At 51.1% G+C, this 21,107-nt stretch overlaps 2 protein-coding genes and 1 long non-coding RNA gene across 5 annotated transcripts in view; 2 read left to right on the plus strand and 1 right to left on the minus strand.

Moving 5' to 3' along the window:
• ADCK2 (aarF domain containing kinase 2) lies at nucleotides 1-16,083 on the plus strand. Of its 2 annotated transcripts, XR_010945655.1 has the most exons (9): nucleotides 1-1,395; nucleotides 3,111-3,257; nucleotides 5,395-5,523; nucleotides 6,532-6,627; nucleotides 9,309-9,560; nucleotides 10,932-11,060; nucleotides 11,899-11,952; nucleotides 15,089-15,215; nucleotides 15,660-15,800. XR_010945655.1 is itself a non-coding variant. In XM_067747203.1 (8 exons), the coding sequence occupies exons 1-8, from the start codon at nucleotides 463-465 to the stop codon at nucleotides 15,798-15,800; spliced, it is 1,881 nt and encodes a 626-aa protein (XP_067603304.1). In that variant the 5' UTR covers nucleotides 1-462; the 3' UTR covers nucleotides 15,801-16,083. The 2 variants fall into 2 exon arrangements, 1 of the variants encoding a protein (XP_067603304.1); XM_067747203.1 differs by lacking the exon at nucleotides 15,089-15,215 and having other exon boundaries at nucleotides 15,660-16,083.
• Nucleotides 2,129-20,957, minus strand: LOC137229385 (uncharacterized). Its single transcript, XR_010945656.1, has 3 exons — nucleotides 20,471-20,957; nucleotides 17,550-17,745; nucleotides 2,129-5,268 (listed from the first exon to the last, which is right to left on the minus strand). It is a non-coding gene; the product is annotated as an uncharacterized lncRNA (long non-coding RNA).
• Nucleotides 20,936-21,107, plus strand: part of NDUFB2 (NADH:ubiquinone oxidoreductase subunit B2) — a 9,479-nt gene continuing 9,307 nt past the window's right edge. Inside the window, exon 1 of one of the 2 annotated variants that reach the window (XM_067747206.1) lies at nucleotides 20,936-21,097. In XM_067747206.1, coding sequence (XP_067603307.1) covers nucleotides 21,000-21,097 — 98 coding nt within the window. In that variant the 5' untranslated portion in view covers nucleotides 20,936-20,999. The remainder of the gene's footprint in view (nucleotides 21,098-21,107) is intronic. The other variant, XM_067747205.1, reaches the window with a different exon arrangement.

Below are 21,107 nucleotides of genomic sequence, written 5' to 3' on the forward strand. Positions count from 1 at the left end.
CCCCGCGCAGCCCCTCAGCGCGCCGGCTGGCGTGCGCGGTGACCCTGCTGCGGCCCGGCTCTGTCTCCACCCGCGCGGCCACCTCGCGCGGGCCACGTCCCCGACCTGGGCCTGGCTTGGCTCCTCCGGCTCTCAGTTCCGAAAACCCTCGGGCCTCAGACCCAGGCGAGGTATCCGGCAGGGAGCGGGGACTGATGGGCCAGCCCTCCTGCGGCGGAGGCGGGGCAGGGTTGCGGGCCCGCGGGGCGGGGCGGCCCTGAGGAGGCAGGACTCGCAGCAGGACCCGGCAGAGGCTGCACACGCGAGGCGAGGTCTGAGCTCCCCGAGTCTCACAGCTGCCTCGCTTTCAAGTGGAATACTCAGCTGGGGCCCAGACTCAGGCCAGCCTTGCGGAAAGAAGGAACGAAGATGGGTGCTCCTTAAGTGGAGGCAGGCAGCCTGGACCGCGACCTCTGGGAGAGCATGGTGACCCCCTGGCGCTTCTCTGTCAGGGTCTGCTTGTCGCACCTAAGGGGCTTGGAGCTCAGAAAGGACCTCGGCCTTTTGAGACCCTCTGGGTGCTGTCGCAAGGCTAGACTCTGTTGGCTTCTGCTTGGCACTTTGCCCAAACTCATCTCAGCCTCTGAGGACATTGGCAAGGGTGTCCCTGAGAGCTTGTGTCGGCAAAGGACCAGTTGGAGTGACCTGGCTGAAAACGGGCCACTGGAGAGAGTCCCCCCGGAGCAGCGGCTAGGCTGCCTCCTTCTGCACTTGCGGATCTGGCTCCGCGCGGGGGCGCTCTTGGTGAAATTCTTCCCCCTCCTTTTACTCTACCCCCTCACCTACCTGGCTCCCAGCGTCTCCAGGCTCTGGCTCCACCTGCTTCTGAAAGCCACCGAGACCTCCGGTCCAACATACATCAAACTCGGCCAGTGGGCCAGCACCCGGCGTGATCTCTTCTCAGAGGCTTTCTGTGCGCAGTTCTCCAAGCTGCACGTCCAGGTGACGCCCCATCCTTGGACCCACACTGAACACTTCCTACGGCAGGCCTTCGGAGAGGACTGGGGAAGGGTCCTTTGCTTTGAGAAGCAGGAGCCTGTGGGTTCCGGCTGCGTGGCCCAAGTGTACAAAGCACGTGCCAATCCTGCCTTCCTGGAGAATGACAGCATCCGGAGACTGGCCACAGCCTCCAGACTGCAGCTTTCTTCGGAAGCCGGGAAAGTCCGGGGGCTGGGAGAGCTCCTTGGACACTTGGGGAAGGCGTGGAGGCCTCAAGGAAGTCTTGCCGACCAGTCATTTCTAGAAGGGCTGCTCTTCCCTAAAGCTGACCTGGTTGGATCGAATGCAGCCTTGTCTCAGGCTTCGGGACTCGCCCATGGACCACAGCCAGATCACCTCATCCCCGTGGCCGTGAAAGTAAGTGTTCTGATGTTTGCAGCCAGACCCTTCCCATCTCTAAAATCTCACCGACTCCACGGAGCTGCCCAGATCAGGAAGTCCCCCTTTGCAAGTCACCCCACATTGCCTTCCATTGATTTCTTTTAGCTTGACCGTTATCTGAGTGCCTGTGATGTGCAAGCTGTTTGATTTCTTGGCTTGAAGGAGTGGTGATGCGAATGGTCTGAAAGAGGAAAATGAAGAGGGTTTGGAGTTGGCTGTCGCTGTGGGTGGAGGACCCACCATTCAGCTGACCTCCTGCTCTGGGGTCAGGATAGATCGGAGACAGACTGTGTTAGGTGTGCTGTGGTGAGCCCAAGAGGGTGGCGTTCATTTTACAGAAGTGGTTTCCTTCTCTCTTTATTTGCAATCACCCCTTCCCGGGCTCCATCAACTCTTCTCTCCACACCTTTCCACCCCTGTTCAGCATGTCCCCAGGAGAACTGGCAGATGCTAGTAGCAAATACCCTGGTGCTCTCTTTTACCTCCTCAGATAAAACCCTCCCAAGGGTGCCTCACTCAGACCTACTGAGTTATACTTTCCAAGGGAAGAGCCTGGGCCTGGCTTTTTATAAATGCTGCAAATGATTCTCATCATTAGGCACATTTAGGAAACACTGGTCCAAAATATCTCGAAGGTTCCCTCTGCTCTGTGGGATACAAAAGGAGTGGATGCCTGCTGTATACCAGGAAACATGCCCGTCACGTCAGATGCATTGTTTAATCTTTATTAGATGCCCGAGATAGGCATTTTTTTTCTTATATCTTTATTTATACTCCACTTTATTCCTAAAAGGATTTGAGGTGGAGGTAGGGGTTATTGTCCGCATGGGGTTTTTTTGTTTGTTGTTTTGGCCATTCCACGCAGCGTGTGGGATCTTGGTTCCCTAACCAGGGATCGAACCGGCGCCCCCCTGCATTGGAAGCATATAGTCTTAACCACTGAACCACCAGGGAAGTCCCCTATATGCATGTTTTAAATGATAGAACAGGAGGCTGAGAGAAGTTGCACAGCTTGTCCAGTTTCATACAGGAAATGGGTTGCAGAACTGGAGTTTGAACTCTTTCCATTCCACCTCTGGAGTTCTGTGACTCTAGAGCAGTATTTTGCAGGCTTTGGACCACCTGACTCAGCTACCTGTACACTCAGTAAAATGCAGATTCCCAGCTCCCCTTCCAGCCAGTCTGATTCAGTACGTCTTTTTTAAAAATATTTATTTATTTATTTATTTGGCTGCGCTGGATCTTAGTTGCAGCATGCATGTGGGATCTAGTTCCCTGATCAGGATCGAACCCGGGCCCCCTGCCTTGGGAGCGTGGAGTCTTAACCACTAGACCACCAGGGAAGTCCCTGACTCAGTAGGTCTTGGAGGAGATCTGGGAGTCCACATTTTCACCAAGCAACCCACGGTGACTTTTATGCTCACTAATGTTTAGGAATCACTGATCTAAACTTAATGTATTTGAAGGAGAAGCCCACCTATGCTTCCCAGCAAAGCTGAGTGCCATGCAGGCGAGCTGCCCTCTGAGTCTCCTTAGGAAGACGCAAAGGGAGGAATGCAGGAGCATCCTGGGCGTTGGGACTGCTTCTCCTTTGCTCTGATGAGAAGCCTGCTGACTCTCCTTTGACGGTAGGACCCAGCCGTGGCTGGGTTGATTGATCCCTCCTGTCTCACTGTGCCTCCTTTTGGCAGGTGTTGCACCCTGGCCTGCTTGCTCAGGTGCAGATGGACCTGCTGCTGATGAAGATGGGCAGCCGAGTCCTTGCACTTTTGCCAGGAATCAAGTGGCTCAGCTTGCCTGAGATTGTGGAGGAATTTGAGAAGCTCATGGTGCAACAGGTGAATTCTCTTTCCCTCAGTTGTAAATAGCACACAACAGTTTTTGCCATTAGCAGCTGCTTAGTAAATGCTGAATGGATGAGTATTTTCCCAGTGCGTTGTGGCTAATGTAGTATATTAGTCAGGATAGGTGATGCTAGCTGATATAACAAAGAATATCCAAATCTCAGTGACTTAATGCAACAATGTTATTTTTTGCTTATATGAAAGCTCCATGCAGGTGAACTGAGGGAGTGAGTGGCAGCTCTACTCCATAGTTATTCAGGGACCCAGTTTCCTCCCAAATTTGTCATCTGGGGTCAGTGTGGAATGGGGAGAGAGACCACGGAGGGTCATGTAAAGGATTCTGTGGCCAGGTCTGGAAGTGATATATATCACTTCTTCCCAGTCTACAGGTCAGAGCTTTAATCACACGGGCCCAGTGTAACTACAAGGGAGCTTGGGGAAGGCAGTCTTCCTTAGTGTCTGGGATGAAAATGAAATGATTCTGGTGGAACATATAGCATTATCTGTGCCACAATCAATGGCCGAACTCCAGAAGCAGAAGAAGAATTAGCGAAGTCACACACGGTGCCTTTGGTTTGCTTTGTTTCCGGGGTTAATGAGTAGACAAGGACCTCCTCCTTGTCCAGGGCCCTTGGGACACCTGTTTAAGTAGCCAGACTTGGTAAACATGCTGGAGGCTCTCAGGGCTCCAAGGAGGCATCTGTGCTGGCTTCCTGGCGGTTGGCACAGAAATTGGCAGGCTTTCAGAAGCAGTGTACCAAGTCTTCACTTATGTCCTCTGATTTAGGGTTTTAAGCCCCAGGGATGCGTTTTAACGTTTAGAAAGCTTTGCTTTATGCTATGGAGTTGTGTAGGTTTGATAATAAAAGAAAATTAAAACAGAGAAAAATAACTTCTTTTCTGACACCCATCTTGGCATTAATCACTCTCAGTTCTACCATCTGAGCTTCAGTTCCCCTTTGAGAAGTCTGATAGGCATCATGGGATCCCATCACTTGAAGCTTAGACCTCTATAGCGCACCCCATTTATCTCAAAAATCAACTCTTCCTACCAGCTGTAGCTCTGAGTGGTCCAATCACGTTCCCAGCCTTGAAATCTTAGAGTCTGGGTGTATGTAGGGGGTGTATGTTCATTTATAAATTCATGTAACATGTATTAAGAACTGTGTTAGAAGCTGGTGAACTAAGAAAACAAGTGAGGTTTTCCTGTCCTCAAGGAATATATAGTAGTAGGAGGAGGGCTGATGTGAAATATTTGGAGAAAAAGCATGAGTTACAATAGGAGTCTCTACAGATTCGGTCGGGTTCAGCTGAGGCTCAAGAGGGGAAGTGGTCATTCCACCCTGAGGGTCCAGGCTCCCTAGGCTTGCGCTGACTCGCGAAAGGGCAGTGTTTGCAGTTGGCCCAAATGGGGGAAGAACATTCCAGTCAGGGGGAGTAAACAAGGCACTGAGACGGGAGGCATCTGGCAGGCTGAGATGTTCAGCACTCTGCAGATTGGGTGCAGCTGGAGTTTGGGGAAGTAGAGGAAGGAGGAGGCGCCCCAAGAGATGGACCTGGAGAGAGAAGCAGGGGCCAAACCATGGCCCACCTTGGACGTCATCCTAATGAATGAAGACTCCGTCCTGCAGATGGGGTGGGAGGGACACCAGAACATGGATTGGAGAGAGGGAAGATGGGGGACAGGGAGCCCAACTAGGACACCTCTGTTAGGGTTCAGGTGACTGGTTTTGAGTCACCGTGGGAGGAACAGTGGGATGGAAAAGGGGAACAGATCTGAGAGTGGTGAGGGCTGCAGAGTTGATGGCACTGAGTCTCCCATGGGTATGGAGGGTAAGAGAGAAGGTGTAATCTGCAGTGACTCGCAGGTGACTGGGGGCAGGGTGAACGTAAATTCAGTTTAGACAAGTTCTCCAGCGTGTCTGCTGTCTGCAGCTTGGAGCTCACGTCGTGGGGTAGGGATGGGGCTTGAGACTTCTGGGGCAGCCCGAGTTTCTTGGGAGTTCTGCAAGAGAGCAGGTGGGGAAGGCAGGTGAATCTCGGGACTTGCTAGCTCTTGGGGGGTTCAGATTTTGCTGTCTCTGGGCCCAGGCTACCCCTTCCCTCACCTCTTCTCTCCATTTCCCTGTAGATTGACCTGCGTTATGAAGCTCGGAATCTAGAACACTTCCAATGCAACTTCCTGAATGTGAACTCTGTCAAATTCCCCACCCCTCTGCGTCCCTTTGTCACCAGGGATGTCTTGGTGGAAACGTATGAAGTAAGACTGAGAGCTTCCCCTGGCCGCGCCTTTTACTCATAGTCAGGTTGTCTCCCCTTCACAGGAAGGCCTGAGTTGGAAAAGACAAAAGCCAAGAGAGCATGTGATTACTGCCTGTGAAACTGAGAGGGGTTTGGATACGCCTGAGGGTGGAAGGCAGCGTAGCAAGGTGGCTGAGAGCCTGGCCCTGACCTAAGACTTTCTGGATTTGGAAGTCTGCTCTGCCACTGTATTTGCTGGCTGGCTTCAGTTCCCTCCTGCACAACAGCAGGCAAGCCTTCCTGCCTCATAGGGTTGTCCCAAGAGTCAATGAAACATTGAATGCAAAATGCCCTCTGCACAGAGACTGCGCGGCAAAAGTGCTCAACACAGAGAAAGTGCTCAACAAGCATTCCTGTCATGGCCTTAGCTGTCTCCTGGTTCAGTCTCCTTTGTAAAGATGGTAATGAGATCCAGAGGAGTGACCTGAATGACCCACTGTTACTAGCTGTGTGACTTTGAGCAAGTTACTTAAACTCTCTGGGCTTTAGTTCTTTTATTTGTTAATTAGGGATAACAAGATCTATCTCAATAGGCTGCTTTGACAATTAAATAACTAACCTATACGAAACACGAAACACGTACTGACTGGCTCCCCTTTCTTCTCTCTTCCTTTTCTTTTCCCTCCTGTGAGGTCACAGAGCTCATTCTTGTGCCCATTGGCTGATTCTTGACCAGAAACAAGCTCACCCTGACAGCAAAGCCTCTCTTACCTGTGGGTGGCAGCCGCTGGATTTCCTCCCTAGTAAACCTATGGGACTTGTTGATACGTGTTGTAGAAGGGAAGGGTAAATAGGTTAAAATTATCTTGTGGGTGACAGATTCATAGGGGCTCTAAGAAAGGAAAACCTCTCCGGGTCACTTCCCCATCAGTGGGAAGGCCGTGCGGGTGTGTCCCCATGGAGACGAGGAGCGGGGCAGTCACGGGCTGTGCAGGCTGAAGCTGTTCTCTCCCCGATCTTCCCCCAGGAGAGTGTGCCTGTGTCTAGTTACCAGCAAGCAGGGATTCCCGGGGACGTGAAGAGGAAGATTGCGCGGCTGGGGATCAACATGCTCCTGAAGATGGTGAGTTCACGGCAGGGCGGCCGCTCAGCTGGCACGCGGTGGAATTGTGTGTGGGAGGCGGGAGGTGGGGGACCCTGTTCGGCCGAGCAAACGGCTGCTGGCTGGAGAGGGTCAGCTCTAGAGATAGCCCAGCTGACCCAAACGCGCCTTCTTCTACAGCTTTCTGTTGAGCACTTTCTCCGTGTTATGCGCTGTGTCTCTGTGCAAGAGTGGGGAGGGAGACCCAGGCCCCACCCGACTTGCCTACAGTTTAGACAAACAGCCAAAGACCACCTCGGGTGTTACATGCTATTTCATTCATTCATTCAGCAAGTATTTGTTGAGCACCTGCTACGTGCCAGGCACTGAATTAAGTGCTGGATTTACAGTTGTGAGCAAAAGAGACATGACAACAATGTTCAGGGAACATCCCCGTTTAGTGGGAAGACAGGCGATGCTAAGTGGGTGAAGTACGGGTACCCGAGGGTCATTTAGGATGGGCCGTCCCAGCCCCAGGATTTGTTCAGGAAGTGGCACCATCTCCTCCGGGATGTGAAGGAAGTCTAGCTGTCTCCTTGGAGAGGATGGCCTGACAATAATTACTAATGAGTTGACACTCAAAAAAGGCTATAGTGAGCCCAAAGCAATATCAGTTATTTCATCACTAGTAGTAACAGCAGGAACCCAGCATTGTTAGCAGCTCATGTGTAGGAGCAAGGAAAGAAGATACACGGGCTCCCCTGGTGGCACAGTGGTTAAGAATCCGCCTGCCAATGCAGGGAACACGGGTTCAAGCCCTGGTCCGGGAAGATCCCACATGCTGCGGGGCAACTAAGCCCGTGAGCCACAACTACTGAGCCTGTGCTCTAGAGCCCACGAGCCACAACTACTGAGCCCACGTGCCACATCTACTAAGCCCGCGTGCTCTAGAGCCTGTGCTCTGCAACAAGAGAAGCCACCGCAATGAGAAGCCTGCGCACCACAACGAAGAGTAGCCCCCGCTCACTGCAACTAGAGAAAGTCCACGCACAGCAACAAAGACCGAACACAGCCAAAAATAATAAGTAAAAATAAATAAATTTTAAAAAAAAAGATACTGAGATTGTCGAGGGTCTGAACTCTTCCTGGTGGTTGGCACAGAAGAGAGTGGTCGAGGCACAGACAGCTGGTCTAGGATGCATAGTGAGGACGAGTGCCCAGGTCTGGGGGTACAGAATCGGGGTAGGAAGGAACCAGGCGTGTGGTCAGAGAGTAGGAGGAGAGAAACCAGGTAACCAAGGTGGAGCCGTGAGGGCCAGGCAGGTGGCAGAAGTGGGGCAGAGGTGGGAATGGGTGCGCCGAGCGGGACGGTGGTGTGGTGCAGGCAGACAGCACAGGAGGCTGTAAGCCAGACACCTGGAGAGGGCTCAGGGTGACAGGGGCTGCTGGTTGAGTGGCTCTGACTTCACCTCCAGCCCTGGGGTGCGTGGGTATCGAGAATAGGTAGCCCTCACCCAAGGGGCTCCTGGAGAAGTGGGGTTGTCGCTGGAGAGCTGGGTTTCCACTGTCAGCACAGTGGAAGCTCAGTGGGGAGAGGACTTTGTCCCCAGTAACAGGGCTCCGAGGCGCACCGTGGGCCAGAGGGGAGGGTGCAGGGGGGAGTAGCTAGGGGAGAAGCAGTGCTAAGCAGCGCTCAGGAGTTGGGAGATCACGGGGGGCTTCCAGCTTGTGGGATCAAGGACCCTGGGGCTCAGCTAACAGCAAGGTGCCAGGAGGTTCTGTCCCAGGGTCGGGGGTCAGCTAGCCTTTGGTGACCGTATCCTACAGGTGTGCAGGCCCCGGCTTCCTCAGTTCCTGGGATTTCCACCAGGATAGCAGCCTCCCTTACCTCCAGCAGAGCCAGGATCTGGACTAGAAGGGTCCCTCAGTGACCTGCTGCCATGACCACCATGAGGGATGGGGTCTTTGGCCTGAATCCAGTAGGAGGAAGGGCTCTGTGTTGGCTGGAAGGAGGCCCCCAGGAGCCCCTCCAGCAGCAGCTGTTCTGTACCTCTGCCCCGGGTCTCTCCTTCCCCTCATAGAAGGATTGCTGGTGGTTTCTATGCTCTTTCACAGCAGGCAGATTCCTGTTCCACAAAGTCATGCCTGACTTTCCCTCCATCACAGTGCCTGGGGCTTTCTTTCCTGCTTAGCAGGTTCAAAGCCATTTCTCCCAGCCTCCCCGATTCCATGTGCCAGTACAGCTGTCAGGATCACTGCTAGCCTTCGTTATGTGGACAGATGGAGGTAATGGAGGCAAAGTCTGATTTATGAAATATTTTTGAAGGAAGGAAGTTACATGAATTGTAAGAACTGAGAGGTTTGGGGAAAATCTGTCAACAATGACTAGATAATTTTTAATTTGAATATTAATTGCTCAACTCATAGAGTAAAAATAAGTCTCTTGAAATGCGGTTTGGTCTTTGATCATGTTCCCCTATGATCATTTTTAATGCTCTTTACTTTGAAAATAAATTTTCTCCTGAAAACATCAACCTGGCTTGTCCCTGTACAAATTTTCAATCAATGATATCAAGCTCTGAGGCTTTATAAAACGCACACCTCTCTGCCTTGTAATTCATCATCGAGAACTCGCGTCACCCTGGAAGCTTTTCCACACGTGGCCTCGTGGTGATGGGATGGTGAGGTTGACTTAGCCTAGAGTAGCTCTGATCTCTTCCCAGATATTTGTGGACAACTTTGTCCATGCGGACCTTCACCCTGGGAACATCCTGGTTCAGGGCGCCGACGGTCTTCCCAAGAGCCAAGAGGCGCAGCCTCAGCAGGTAGATGTCTGTGACGCGCTGGCAGTGGCTGTGACGCCTGCCCGGTGCCCGCTGTGCCTGGTGCTTCTGGACGCCGGCATTGTGGCCGAGCTGCAGGCTGCCGACCTGAGGAACTTCCGGGAAGTCTTCATGGCCGTGGTGATGGGGCAGGTGAGACCCACTGGGCTCTCGGGATTTGGGGGTGAATTTTTTAGGCCCTTGGGAACCTTGGGGCTCCTCAGCGTTTGTCATTCTTGTAAATGCCTGTGTTTGCCAAGGGCGCTCCTGATGGAAATGGGTGGAGCAGAGAGAGGAAGCGGGGAGAAGGAAGGGGAGCAGGACAATGAAGCTGCCGAAGGCTCTGTAGTCAGAACGGGCCTGCTCGAGCGGCTCATGGTTTGGAATGATGGGAAGACATTCCTCCTTCCCAAATGCTGTTGTTCTGGTGGTCTCTCTTCCTTCCTCAGTAAGTGTACAGCTGGGCCCTGGGAACGCTAGCTTCTTGACTGAATAACAGCCGCCCTGGTCTGTGCCATTTGCTGCGAGAAGGTGGGGCTGGTGAGAAGCAGCAGCTCAGGGAACTTATTCTCCAGGTGTGGGAAAACACATGATTGGGGCGGGTGTGGGGGGACATAAGTGGTTTTAACCCCTCACCCCGTGCCTCTGAGGGGCTCCAGTGGTTGAGAATTATTATTTAGCAAAAAGGACTCAGCGAAGCCTCTACTGAGTCAACCTAAAGTGCCACATCAAGGGGGACAGTGAATTCTCCAGCAAGAAAGACCCTGGGAAAGAGAAAGCTGGAAGAAAAGGCGAAATTCAGAGGAACCCCTGCTTAGGAGGCTTCTGAGGGGGCAGACCAGAGGCGTGAGCCTGAGCCAGGTAGAAAGGACCTCCTGGGCCGAGGTTCAACACTGAGGTGCAGTGGCTGGTGAGGGGGTGGGAGGTGCTCCTCTGCACAGGTTTGGGCAAAAGAAGAAGGTCACAGCCGAGGAGGAGGAGCCTGGCTCCTGGGCTGTGACCGCCGGGGCTGCGTGGGTGCTGGGGAGACCATGGAGGCTTTGATCAGGGGCTTCCTGGGTGGAGGAGGGGTGAGACGACTGGAGCACAGAGGCTGGGTCAGCCGTGAGCAGGGAATTCTGTTCGGGCGGGAAGACCGCCCTCAAGGATGGTGTGGCTGGTCCAGGCTGGCGGCAGGTCCTGGTGGCTCTGGGCCAGGTGGGTTGGTCGGCAGTGCCGCGTAGCAGGCACTGGCTTTGCTGCTGGGCCTGGGTGGCCTTGGAGGCAAAGGAGACAGTGCAGCTCCTTTCCTTGACTGTGCTGAGTATAGGTGGGGCCCCACTGCCCAAGACAAGCTGCAAAAGACCTTGACTATTTACCAGGTATGGCGGGGCGGGGAAGTAAAGCTAAAAAAGGATGGGTGGCCAAAAGCAGGGTGGTAGAAAATTTGGGGCGGAAACAACTAGGATATGAAGAAGTTTGGGCAGAGCATCTAGTTTTATGCCCTCTTGACTCTACCAAGTTTTTTTCTTTTGCGTCTTCCAGGGCCAAAGAGTGGCTGAGCTCATCCTGCATCATGCCCGGGCCAGTGAGTGCAAGGATGTGGAGGGATTTAAGGCTGAGATGGCCAGGCTGGTGACCCAGGCCAGGAAGAACACCATCACGCTGGAAAAGGTGAGCAGGCCACTCCAGGCGCAGGGGCCTCGGGGTGTTTACTGACCTTGCCCTTGGACACAGCAAACCACAGGTCTAAGGGAGGCCTCTTCATGGGGGGAAGTCTCGAGGGGCTTGGGTTTTCAGGCAGATAAAGAACAAAGCTTTTCCTCTGCCCACATCTTTGAGGTGTGAGGAGGCCCTCTGGAATCCCGGCTTTCAAGAGCGGCTCCTTGACCAGGCTCTCCTGGGTGGCTGCTGGGACGGTGACATATGTAGTGCTGCATACCTGCCCTGCCCAGACTGGGGGTCAGCTGTTCTGCTGCCTTATGTCCGTGGAGCTCAGCGGAGCATGGCGGTGGGGCGAGGGAGGACTGAGGCCCCTGAGCAGACAGAGGACATACCGAATGTTCACGCCCTCTATTTAGACCTGCAGCAGAGCCCACTTGGTATTCTGCACACAGTTCTGACAAACCTGAGTTTTCTTCCCAAGTTCATTCCCAAGTCCACGCTAGCTGGAGCGAGTCAGAACAAGAGGTGGCCCACTGGCAGTGGGGAGCGGCAGCGGGCCCCCCGGCGCTGCCTGTCTTATTGATTCCGAAGTGATGTCTGTGTGTGCCGGGAGTGTGGGGGTAGAGGCCTCCAGGCTGGTCCTTCCGAGGGGTCTTTGAACTCAGCTGTGAGGTGCAAGTTGGGCTTGTGTGCATGCAGTCCTTTCTGGGATTTGTCAGGCAGTCTGTTTCTGCTCACTGCTGTGTGTGTGTGCGTGCGTGCGTGTGGCCGTGGGACGGGGCAGGCAAGGGAGAAGGGGTTCCCGGGGGCTCTGCAGCCTCTGCAGACTCTTTATTCTGTTTTCCAGCTTCAAGTTTCCATCCTTCTCTCGAATGTCTTTAAGTTGCTGATGACTCACAAGGTGAGGTCTGGGTGGAGAGCTCGCCCTCTGGTCAGGCAGGAGGGGAGGGATCTGGGGAAGGTGGGTGGCCTCAGGGTGGTGACAGGTACTTTTCTTATGTGAGATCTTGTTTTTGAAAACGTTGCATGCACCGATCCTTGTGGTGAAGAGTGCTGTTTCTGTTTCTTGACGTCTGGTAAAATCTTTCCTTGGTCACGTTGTAATCCCACATTGGCGGGGTTTTTGGTGAAAAACTTTGTTTTCCAAAACTTTTGACAGGTTCCATTTTAAAAATGACTTAGGGCTTCCCTGGTGGCGCAGTGGTTGAGAGTCCGTCTGCCGATGCGGGGGACATGGGTTCATGCCCCGGTCCGGGAGGATCCCACATGCCGCGGAGCGGCTGGGCCCGTGAGCCATGGCTGCTGAGCCTGCGGGTCCGGAGCCTGTGCTCCACAGCGGGAGAGGCCACAACAGTGAGAGGCCCGTGTACCGCAAAAAAAAAAAAAAAAAAAAAAAAAAAAAGGAAAAAAAAATGACTTAAATATCACCTTAGGATTGGGGAAAGCTTTAATCATTGCTAGGGGGCTGGCTTGGAGAGAACCTGGAATGAACACACACTCCTGGGAGTTCAGTTGCACGGGACGGGGAGCCGGAGGGTGAGGCTCACAGCCAGCTCTGCACCAACCAGCTCTGACCTGCTCAAGTCTCTCCAAGTCTCCCCGGGGCCGCTGGGAGGGCCGGATGAGGCCTTGACAACGGTAGCAGTGTGCCGTGACTCCCCTCTACGCAACTAATTTAGCTGTGTAACATTTATTAGTATCTGATTTAATCCCCGCAACATTCCTCGAGGCCGGCACCGAGCAACTCACCCCCGGCCAGGTGGCCCCCATGGTAGTGCCCGACCCTGTGCCCGCAGCCCGACTGCGGAGCCCCACTCCCAGCTGCTTTGTTCTCTGGCCTCCGGTGCTCCCACTGGCACACAGCCTTCCTCATACACTGCGTGGGACACAACGGTTACCAGAGCTTTAGATGTTTGCTGTTGTCATTGTGATTCTCAGGACAGGACAGCAGAGAGAGGGCCAATCGAGTACAGCCACTCTATTCAAGTGCTTCACCAGGCACTTAATTTAAAACAATTCAAAACATTTTAAATTGCGGTTAAAAAAATAATATAAAATTTACCCTTACCCATCTCCAAGTGCACATCTCAGCGGTGTCAACCACATTCACAAAGTTGTGTAACAGATCTCTAGAGCTCTAGAATTTTCTCATCTTGCAAAACTAAAACTCTGTATCTACTGAACAAAAACTCCCCATGCCTCTCTCCCCGCCAGCCCCTGGCAACCACTGTTCCACTTTCTGTGTCCATGATTTGGATGACTCTAGATTTCTCATATAGTAGAATCATAAGATATTTGTACTTCTGTGACCAGCTTATTTCACTTGATGTAATATTCTTGAGGTTCATGTACTTTGTAGCAGGTGATAGGATTGCCTTTTTTTTAAAGACTAAATAATATTCCATTGTATGTATATACTGTATTTTCTTTATTCGTTCATCCTTTGATGGACATTTGGGCCACTTCTACCTCTTGGCTACTAAGAACAATGCTGCAATGAACACGGGTGTGCGAATGTCTCTTTGAGATCCTGCTTTCAATTCTTTTTGGATATTTATGCAGAAGTGGGATTGCTAGATCACATAGTTTCTTTTAAATTCAAGTACAGTTGATTTACAGATGGTATTTCTTTTAGTTTTTGGGGAAGCTCCATACTGTCTTCCATAGCCTGCACAATCTTACGTTCCCACGATGAGTGTGCATGTGTAACATGCCGCTTTCTCCTGATCAGCCATATGACTCCCCAGACAAGTTTTTGGGCCTTAGCTGGGAAAAATACCCCTTATTTATTTATTTATTTTAAAATATTTAAATATTTATTTATATATGGCTGCATTGGGTCTTTGTTGCTGGCGCGGGCTTTCTCTACTTGTGGCGAGAGGGCTACTCTTCATTGTGGCGCGCGGGCTTCTCTTGTTGCGGAGCACGGGCTCTAAGCGCTCGGGCTTCAGTAGTTGTGTTACCTGGGCTCAGTTGTGGCTCACGGGCTTTAGCGTGGAGGCTTAGTAGTTGTGGCACACGGATTTAGTTGCTCCGTGGCACGTGGGGTCTTCCCGGACCAGGGCTCGAACCTGTGTCCCCTGCATTGGCAGGCAGATTCTTAACTACTGCGCCACCAGGGAAGTCCCCTTTACTTTTTTTTTTTTTTTAATAAATTTATTTATTTATTTTTGGCTGCATTGGGTCTTCGTTGCTGTGCACAGGCTTTCTTTTTAGTTGCGGCAAGCAGGGGCTACTCTTTGCTGTGGTGCACGGGCTTCGCGCTGCGGTGGCTTCTCTTGTTGTGGAGCACGGGCTCTTGGCACACGATCTTCAGTAGTTGTGGCTGGCTCGCGGGCTTAAGAGCGCAGGCTCAGTAGTTGTGATGCATGGGCTTAGTTGCTCCATGTGGGATCTTCCCAGACCAGGGCTCAAACCCGTGTCCCCTGCATTGGCAGGCAGATTCTTAACCACTGCGCCACCAGGGAAGTCCCCAGTCCCCTTTACTTTTTTTTTTTTTTTTTTTTTGCAGTACGTGGGCCTCTCACTGTTGTGGCCTCTCCCATTGCGGAGCACAGGCTCCGGACGCGCAGGCTCAGCGGCCATGGCTCATGGGCCCAGCCACTCCGCAGCATGTGGAATCTTCCTGGACCGGGGCATGAACCCGTGTCCCCTGCATTGGCAGGCGGACTCTCAACCACTGCACCACCAGGGAAGCCCCACCTTTACTTTTTTTTTGTTTGTTTTTTTTGTTTTTGTTTTTGTTTTTTTTTTGCGGTACGTGGGCCTCTCACCGCTGTGGCCTCTCCCGTTGCGGAGCACAGGCTCCGGACGCGCAGGCCCAGCGGCCATGGCCCACGGGCCCAGCCACTCCGCGGCATGTGGGATCTTCCCAGACCGGGGCACAAACCTGCATCCCCTGCATCGGCAGGCGGACTCTCAACCACTGTGCCACCAGGGAAGCCCCCCCCCTTTACTTTTAACAAAGATTATTTCCCCATGAGTCAACCTTCCATTGCCTGACCTTCTGTCCACCTGAAAAGAGATTCTTGTTCTAGGTTTAAATGCTGGCTCTACTCTTCCTCACCCAGAGGCCTTGAGCAAGTCACCACCTGAGCCACCCTGAGCCTTAGCTTCCTTATCTACTGAACGGAGATAATGAGAGTACTTTTGAGAATTAATTGGGTAATTCTCGTAAATTGTTATTACTATTAACCTGGCTCCAAAGGGGAAGAAACTCTGCTGTATTTGAGCAAAGCCAGTTGTGCTTGGTCTCAAAAAGACTACTGTGGATTTTGAAGAATGACCCTTATTTAGATTTCTGGTTCCCGGTGTAGCTGTAAACTATTCACTTTAGTATTTTTAAGTCATTCACACACTTACACACTTCCCCTAGAGAAGAGCTGTACACACTGCATCCCCTATATTTTCCTTAATACTTCTAGTAGATGGGGGTTGGGTGAGTAGATGAGATGGTGGGAAAAATGACTGGGTAGGGAAAAGAATGTTAGGTAGATGATAAAAATCACATGGGCAGGTAGACGAGGCCGGGAGTGGATGGTGACATGTTACCCAGGACACTCTGTATATCAATGGGCTTCGGAAAGAACAACTGTTTTTCTGTTTCAGGTAAAGCTTGAGAGCAACTTTGCCTCAATTGTGTTTGCCATCATGGTGTTGGAGGGGCTTGGCCGCTCACTGGACCCTAAACTGGACATCCTGGAGGCAGCAAAGCCCTTCCTTCTGCCAGGACTAGCGACCTCCCGCTGACTGCAGCAGTGGGTGCTTCATCTCAACTGGAGGCCACTCCCAACAGCCTCTCCTGTGGCAGCTTGAACTTTCTAAAATTGGGATTGTGGAAGACCTGCCACTGCTTTTCACTCCGATTTGGTTTCAGGCATCTGTCTTAAAAGCTTTGGGTTAGTTGGAGAAGTAAAGGGAAAGAAGGTCCTCTCGGTTCAGTCGTGGAAGCTGTGCCTGGTGTCAGGGAGACTCTATTTCAGGGAAAATGTTCTCTGAAGGAGGACGAATAAACTTATTTTGTTTTCTGGTTTTTCCCTCTTCTCATCTTAACCCTCTGTACTCCCGGATCAGGTGGGTCCTGCTGGTTGTTTCCAGACTCTGATATCTAGGTTAGAAAATGTCATAGACTCCCGTAGGCCCATGGCTTCCAAATGTCTTTTGTTTTTTGTTTTTTTTGGTGCACTGCTTGCGGGATCTTAGTTCCCCGACCAGGGACTGAACCCGGGCCCTCGGCAGTGAAAGCACAGTCCTAACCACTGGACCACCAGGGAATTCCCCACAGTATTTTGTGTTTTTTGTTTGTTTGTTTTGTTTCAAATGTTTTGATTATGTGCCCTGTTGGTAAAAAGTTGCATATATTTATATATACATGCACATATATCAGTTTTATACAGGTGCTACCATCACTAGCCAATCTCTGGAGGCACAGCCTTCACTTAGGGCAAGTGTCACTGTATCTCAAATTATCCTCTGGACAATTTAAAATATTTTTTGCCAACCTCTTGCTAAGTTGTATTATAAGGTAAAAGGAAAAAACCACAATGATTAATGGTTAATGTGACATACTAGATATAGGAACAGAATCAGCTCTGCCGTTCTTCTTAAAGATCCCCTGCGCTCACATATTAGCATTTAGATTCTGGTTTTTCTGAGCAACGTTCAGGCCCTTGTGCATGTGCCCAGGGTTAATTTCAGTTAATATTAACATATAGATAATATAATGAGTACATCCTGTTAACCAGGACTGGAAATCCACGGTAGCACTCAGTGACACTCCAGCAGCGAAGGAAGGGGTGGCGGCCACTGCCGCCCTCTGCACTGGGCTCATCTACGGACTATTGTCTCAAAGCTGGTCTGACGTGTGTCTGGCCCACATGGATGTAGAGGGTCGCAGGGTCAGCTTGTAGAGTGGATATCAGTAAAGCTTAATTTCTTGTTTTTGATAAAAATAGTATTTTCCCCACATTCCAGTGGATTCTCCTCGTTTTGGAGACCACGGCTCTAGACAGTGAGTGGAAGCTCAAGCCTCCCTGCTCTCTAAAAGTCCTGCTCTGACCACAGGACTAGATCCTTTCATTCTTTCCTTCTTAAGGCTAAAGGTTCTGTCTTTTAGGGAACAACTAAGGTTTAGTTGGACAGAGATTCCTTTGGTGCAGTTTTTTTTTCAGGGGGGTGGAGATGTTGTTTGTACCTTCCAGGTCTTGAGGGGAGGGCATTGGAATCAGGCAGTGAGGTGCTGGGGAGCTCCAGGTAGCCCTGTTCAGCTCCCTCCTCATGGGCAAGCCAGCTAGACATTCGGCACATACAGTTACACTGTGGGGCGAGAGAAGGGGGCACTGACATACAGCAGGTGTCTCCCTGAGCGAACACCAGCACCACTGAGCCTTCCTTTAAAGCCAATGGATTCCATCAACCCACGGTGACATGTATTAGTTATCTATCACTGCATACAAACTACCCCCAAATGTAGCAGTTTAATACAACTACACTTGTTACCTCATAGTCTCTGCAGGTCAGAAATGTGGGTGCAGCTCAGCCAGTCCTCTGCTTAGTCTTGCACGCCTGCAGGCATCTTGGGGCTCCACTGGGGTGTTTGATGCCAAGCTCACTCATGTAGCTTCTTGTGGGCTGTTGGACCGAGGGCCTCAGTTCCTCAGGAGCCATTACAGCAGCAACAGAAAACGAACACAGGCTGGATTGAAGAGGAGAAAAATGGTTAATGGTTGTGCTTTAATATAGATAATTTGCTGATTTTAAAAATAAGTATCTTAAAAATGCTAAACTTGATTTGTACGTTCATCTTCATAAGGAGAAAAGGCTACTTCTTGGGTATAAGTAGATAAAGTGTCCAGCAGGGCACCTCCCCGAAGGAAGATCACAGCTCAATCCCACTAAAGTAGAAAGAACAAGATTCATTTCTGTGTTACTAAAACCACTGGAAAGCTAAGTTCCTTTCTTGTTTACAAGGCTTATAGGGAAAGGGAGATCAAGCAAGCCTTTAAAAGTAGAAAATTAGGGAGTTCCCTGGTGGTCAGTGGTTAGGACTCGGTGCTTTCACTGCTGTGGCCCGGGTTCAATTCCTGGTCAGGGAACTGAGAACCCACAAGCCTTGCAGCGAGGCCAAAAAAGCCCCCCCAAAACCAAAAACCAAAAAAAAAAATAAAAAAAAATAAAAAAAGTAGAAAATTAAATAAACATGAAGTTGTGTAAACAAGTTTTTTTTTTTTTCCTTCCTTCCTCATCCCCCTGCTGTGTTCTCTATTTCTAGCTATGGGACAGATTTTTGATTTGGGGTTAGATGCTATAATGTTAGGCCATTTAGAGTCTGTCCTCACAGTTTGTTATCTCACAGTTTGAATCTGATTTGCATGTCGAAGCTGAGAGCTCAGTGTCTGGGCTTGGCATCCTTTCCCTCACCTTCTAAAATGCATCCATTCAAATAGTGTGCTTATCTGAGAACCAAAAAGAGGGTCATCATGCAAGCTGCAAAAGGCAGTCAGGGATATTTGCCCTTGGAGTTTTTAGAGCATGTCTGCAAAACAAATATGCGTCGCTGTTACATAGTCAAAATAGTTTACTGATTGGGACCCTAAACTTTTTATAGCAAAAAATCAGAATTTGTGATGCAAAACATTAGAGCTAAGGACCCCACAAATGGTCTATAGAACAATATTGCTTTAAATACAAGCCAGCATTAAAGTTAAAACTTTTTATTTTGTAATTCAGCAAGAAGGGGAAGGTAAATGAATTTTAGTTTACCTGAAAAGCTTTTGCTACCAGGAAAGGAAAGTATTAACAAAGCAATAAAAAATTGCTGAGCACACGCTGTGGGCCAGGTACTCTGTTAAATGGCTGATGAAAGGCACTGAGGCTTGGAGAAGTGACTTGTCCAAATTCATAGAGCTAATTGTTGGCAGAGCTGAGGTTTGAACTCCAGATCTTCAGACTCAAGTTCTATGCTTTTTTGTTTGTGTGTTTACGCTGTGTTTTGTTTTTTTTTTTTTTTTTTGTGGCCTAGGAACCACAGCATTGTTCTTTCCTGGGAGCAAGGCAGGCAGCTGTATAATATGGGCAGAGAGCTCCCTTAGGAAGGATGGAAAGCCCTGTCCTCCCAATTCGTGAACTTCCTATCTTAGTGATTTGTATATGTCACTAGGAAGGGTAAGCGGTGAATGGTAGCCCAGAGAAAGCCACACTATTGCATGTCAGCTGGGAAGTCAACTTGCACCCAGAAAACAGTAAGTTCTTTCCTATAATTTATATACTTGGAAGTTAGGAGGGCAGGAAAAGGCAGGGTGTGGGGGGATGAGTCTTATAGGGCTAGAGGTCAATCAATAAGTTCTTCAGAAGGGCATCATAGTAATCATAGCTTTATGTAAGCCTCTCTCCAGGGAGAGGGGTTTCCAGTTACAGGGCACATGGAGGCCCATATCTTGCCACAGAAGTAGTGTCAGTTATATTCAATGCACTCAAATCCCTAAATTCAGGTCTACATTTCTCTCAAAAAGTTTCCTATTCTTCATGCTTATGACTCAGTGTGAAGTCTTCAGTGCTGGGCAGGTGATCCATTTCAAATCGAAATCTCCAAGGTGTGAGGCTGGCAGGTTAAGTTTATAATTTAATCAAATCTGGAAGTTCTTGGGAAAACTATAACCTGTAAGTGGGGACCTTAAGAATTTGGGGGGACTTCCCTGGTGGTGCAGTGGTTGGGAGTCCACCTGCCAATGCAGGGGACACGGGTTCGTGCCCCGGTCCGGCAAGATCCCACATGCCGCAGAGCAACTAAGCCCGTGCGCCACAACTACTGAGGCTGCACTCTAGAGCCCGCGAGCAACTACTGAGCCTGCGCTCTAGAGCCCGCGAGCAACTACTGAGCCTGCGCTCTAGAGCCCGCGAACCACAACTACCGAAGCCCACGCGCCTAGAGCCCGTGCTCCGCAACAAGAGAACCTGTGTACCGCAACTAAGAGTAGCCCCCGCTCGCCGCAGCTAGAGAAAGCCCGCGCGCAGCAATGAAGATCCAACGCAGCCAAAAATAAGTAAATTAAAAAAAAAAGAATTTGGGGACTGGGGGAGGGGTGTCTAGAGAAGTTTGGAGTTCGTCCAGGACGTAATAGAAGGCAATATTAAGAGACAAAGGCCAAGAATCCAGAGCTGGCTCAGGATCAAGGAGGCATAAATTGGAGGCCTGCTAAAAGGCAGATTCCTTGGCCCTAATCCAGACGTAATATCTGGGGTCGGGCTCCTCAGGGGATTCTGATACCACCAGTCCAGGTGCTGACATGTGGGAACGACTGGCTGCGGGTTGGTAATCAAGTTCAAGTTTGCAGAACAATACAACCATGAAGGCTTTAAAGAAACCGTTGAGCCTTTGCAGGAAAGAAGAGTACAGTGGACTAGCTTTGGGAAGGACATACTGTTTCAGAAAGGATGTGGCCTCCTAACACGGTCTGGAAGGGTAGTTAATTCAGGAGAGCAGGCAGGGAGGCGGGTCCAGGTCGGGTAACAGCATCTAGATAAGCACCGGTAAGGAGGAGCGAGCTCAGTTTCAGGGTTAAGCTTCTTAGCGCCCGCGTAACGAAGAGGGGCTCCTGAAGCGGAGCGCCGAGGCGCGGCACACCCATCCGGGGGCTCCACCTAGCCGAGTTCTCCAGGGCCGGCTACACCATTCGCCTTTCAGAGGCGACTCCTGACCATCAAAGCCACGGCGAGCCAAGTCCCTCCGTGTGGAGGGCGAGCTCAGCTAGCGGCCCCACGGTCCTCACAGCTGGGAAGGGCTTCCGACGCTAATTTGAGGCAGGAACTCCTCCTTCCCCGCCCGCCTCCGTACTTCCCCCTCCGGGAGATGGGCGGGGCGACGCCACTGACGTCACTGGGAGGGGCGCCAAAGGAAGTGACGTGAAGCGGCGGTGCGGCCTAGGCATTGCTGACCGAACGTGGGCTGGTATGTCGGCTTTGACGCGTGTAGCGCCTTTAGCGCGCGTTGGAGGCCACTTCTTTAGGGGCCTACGCGCGCGGGCGGCTGGAGGCGCTGGAGTCCGTCAGTGAGTATTG

The sequence above is a fragment of the Pseudorca crassidens genome, chromosome 8, assembly GCF_039906515.1.
Source record: "Pseudorca crassidens isolate mPseCra1 chromosome 8, mPseCra1.hap1, whole genome shotgun sequence".
Lineage (NCBI taxonomy): Eukaryota > Metazoa > Chordata > Mammalia > Artiodactyla > Delphinidae > Pseudorca > Pseudorca crassidens.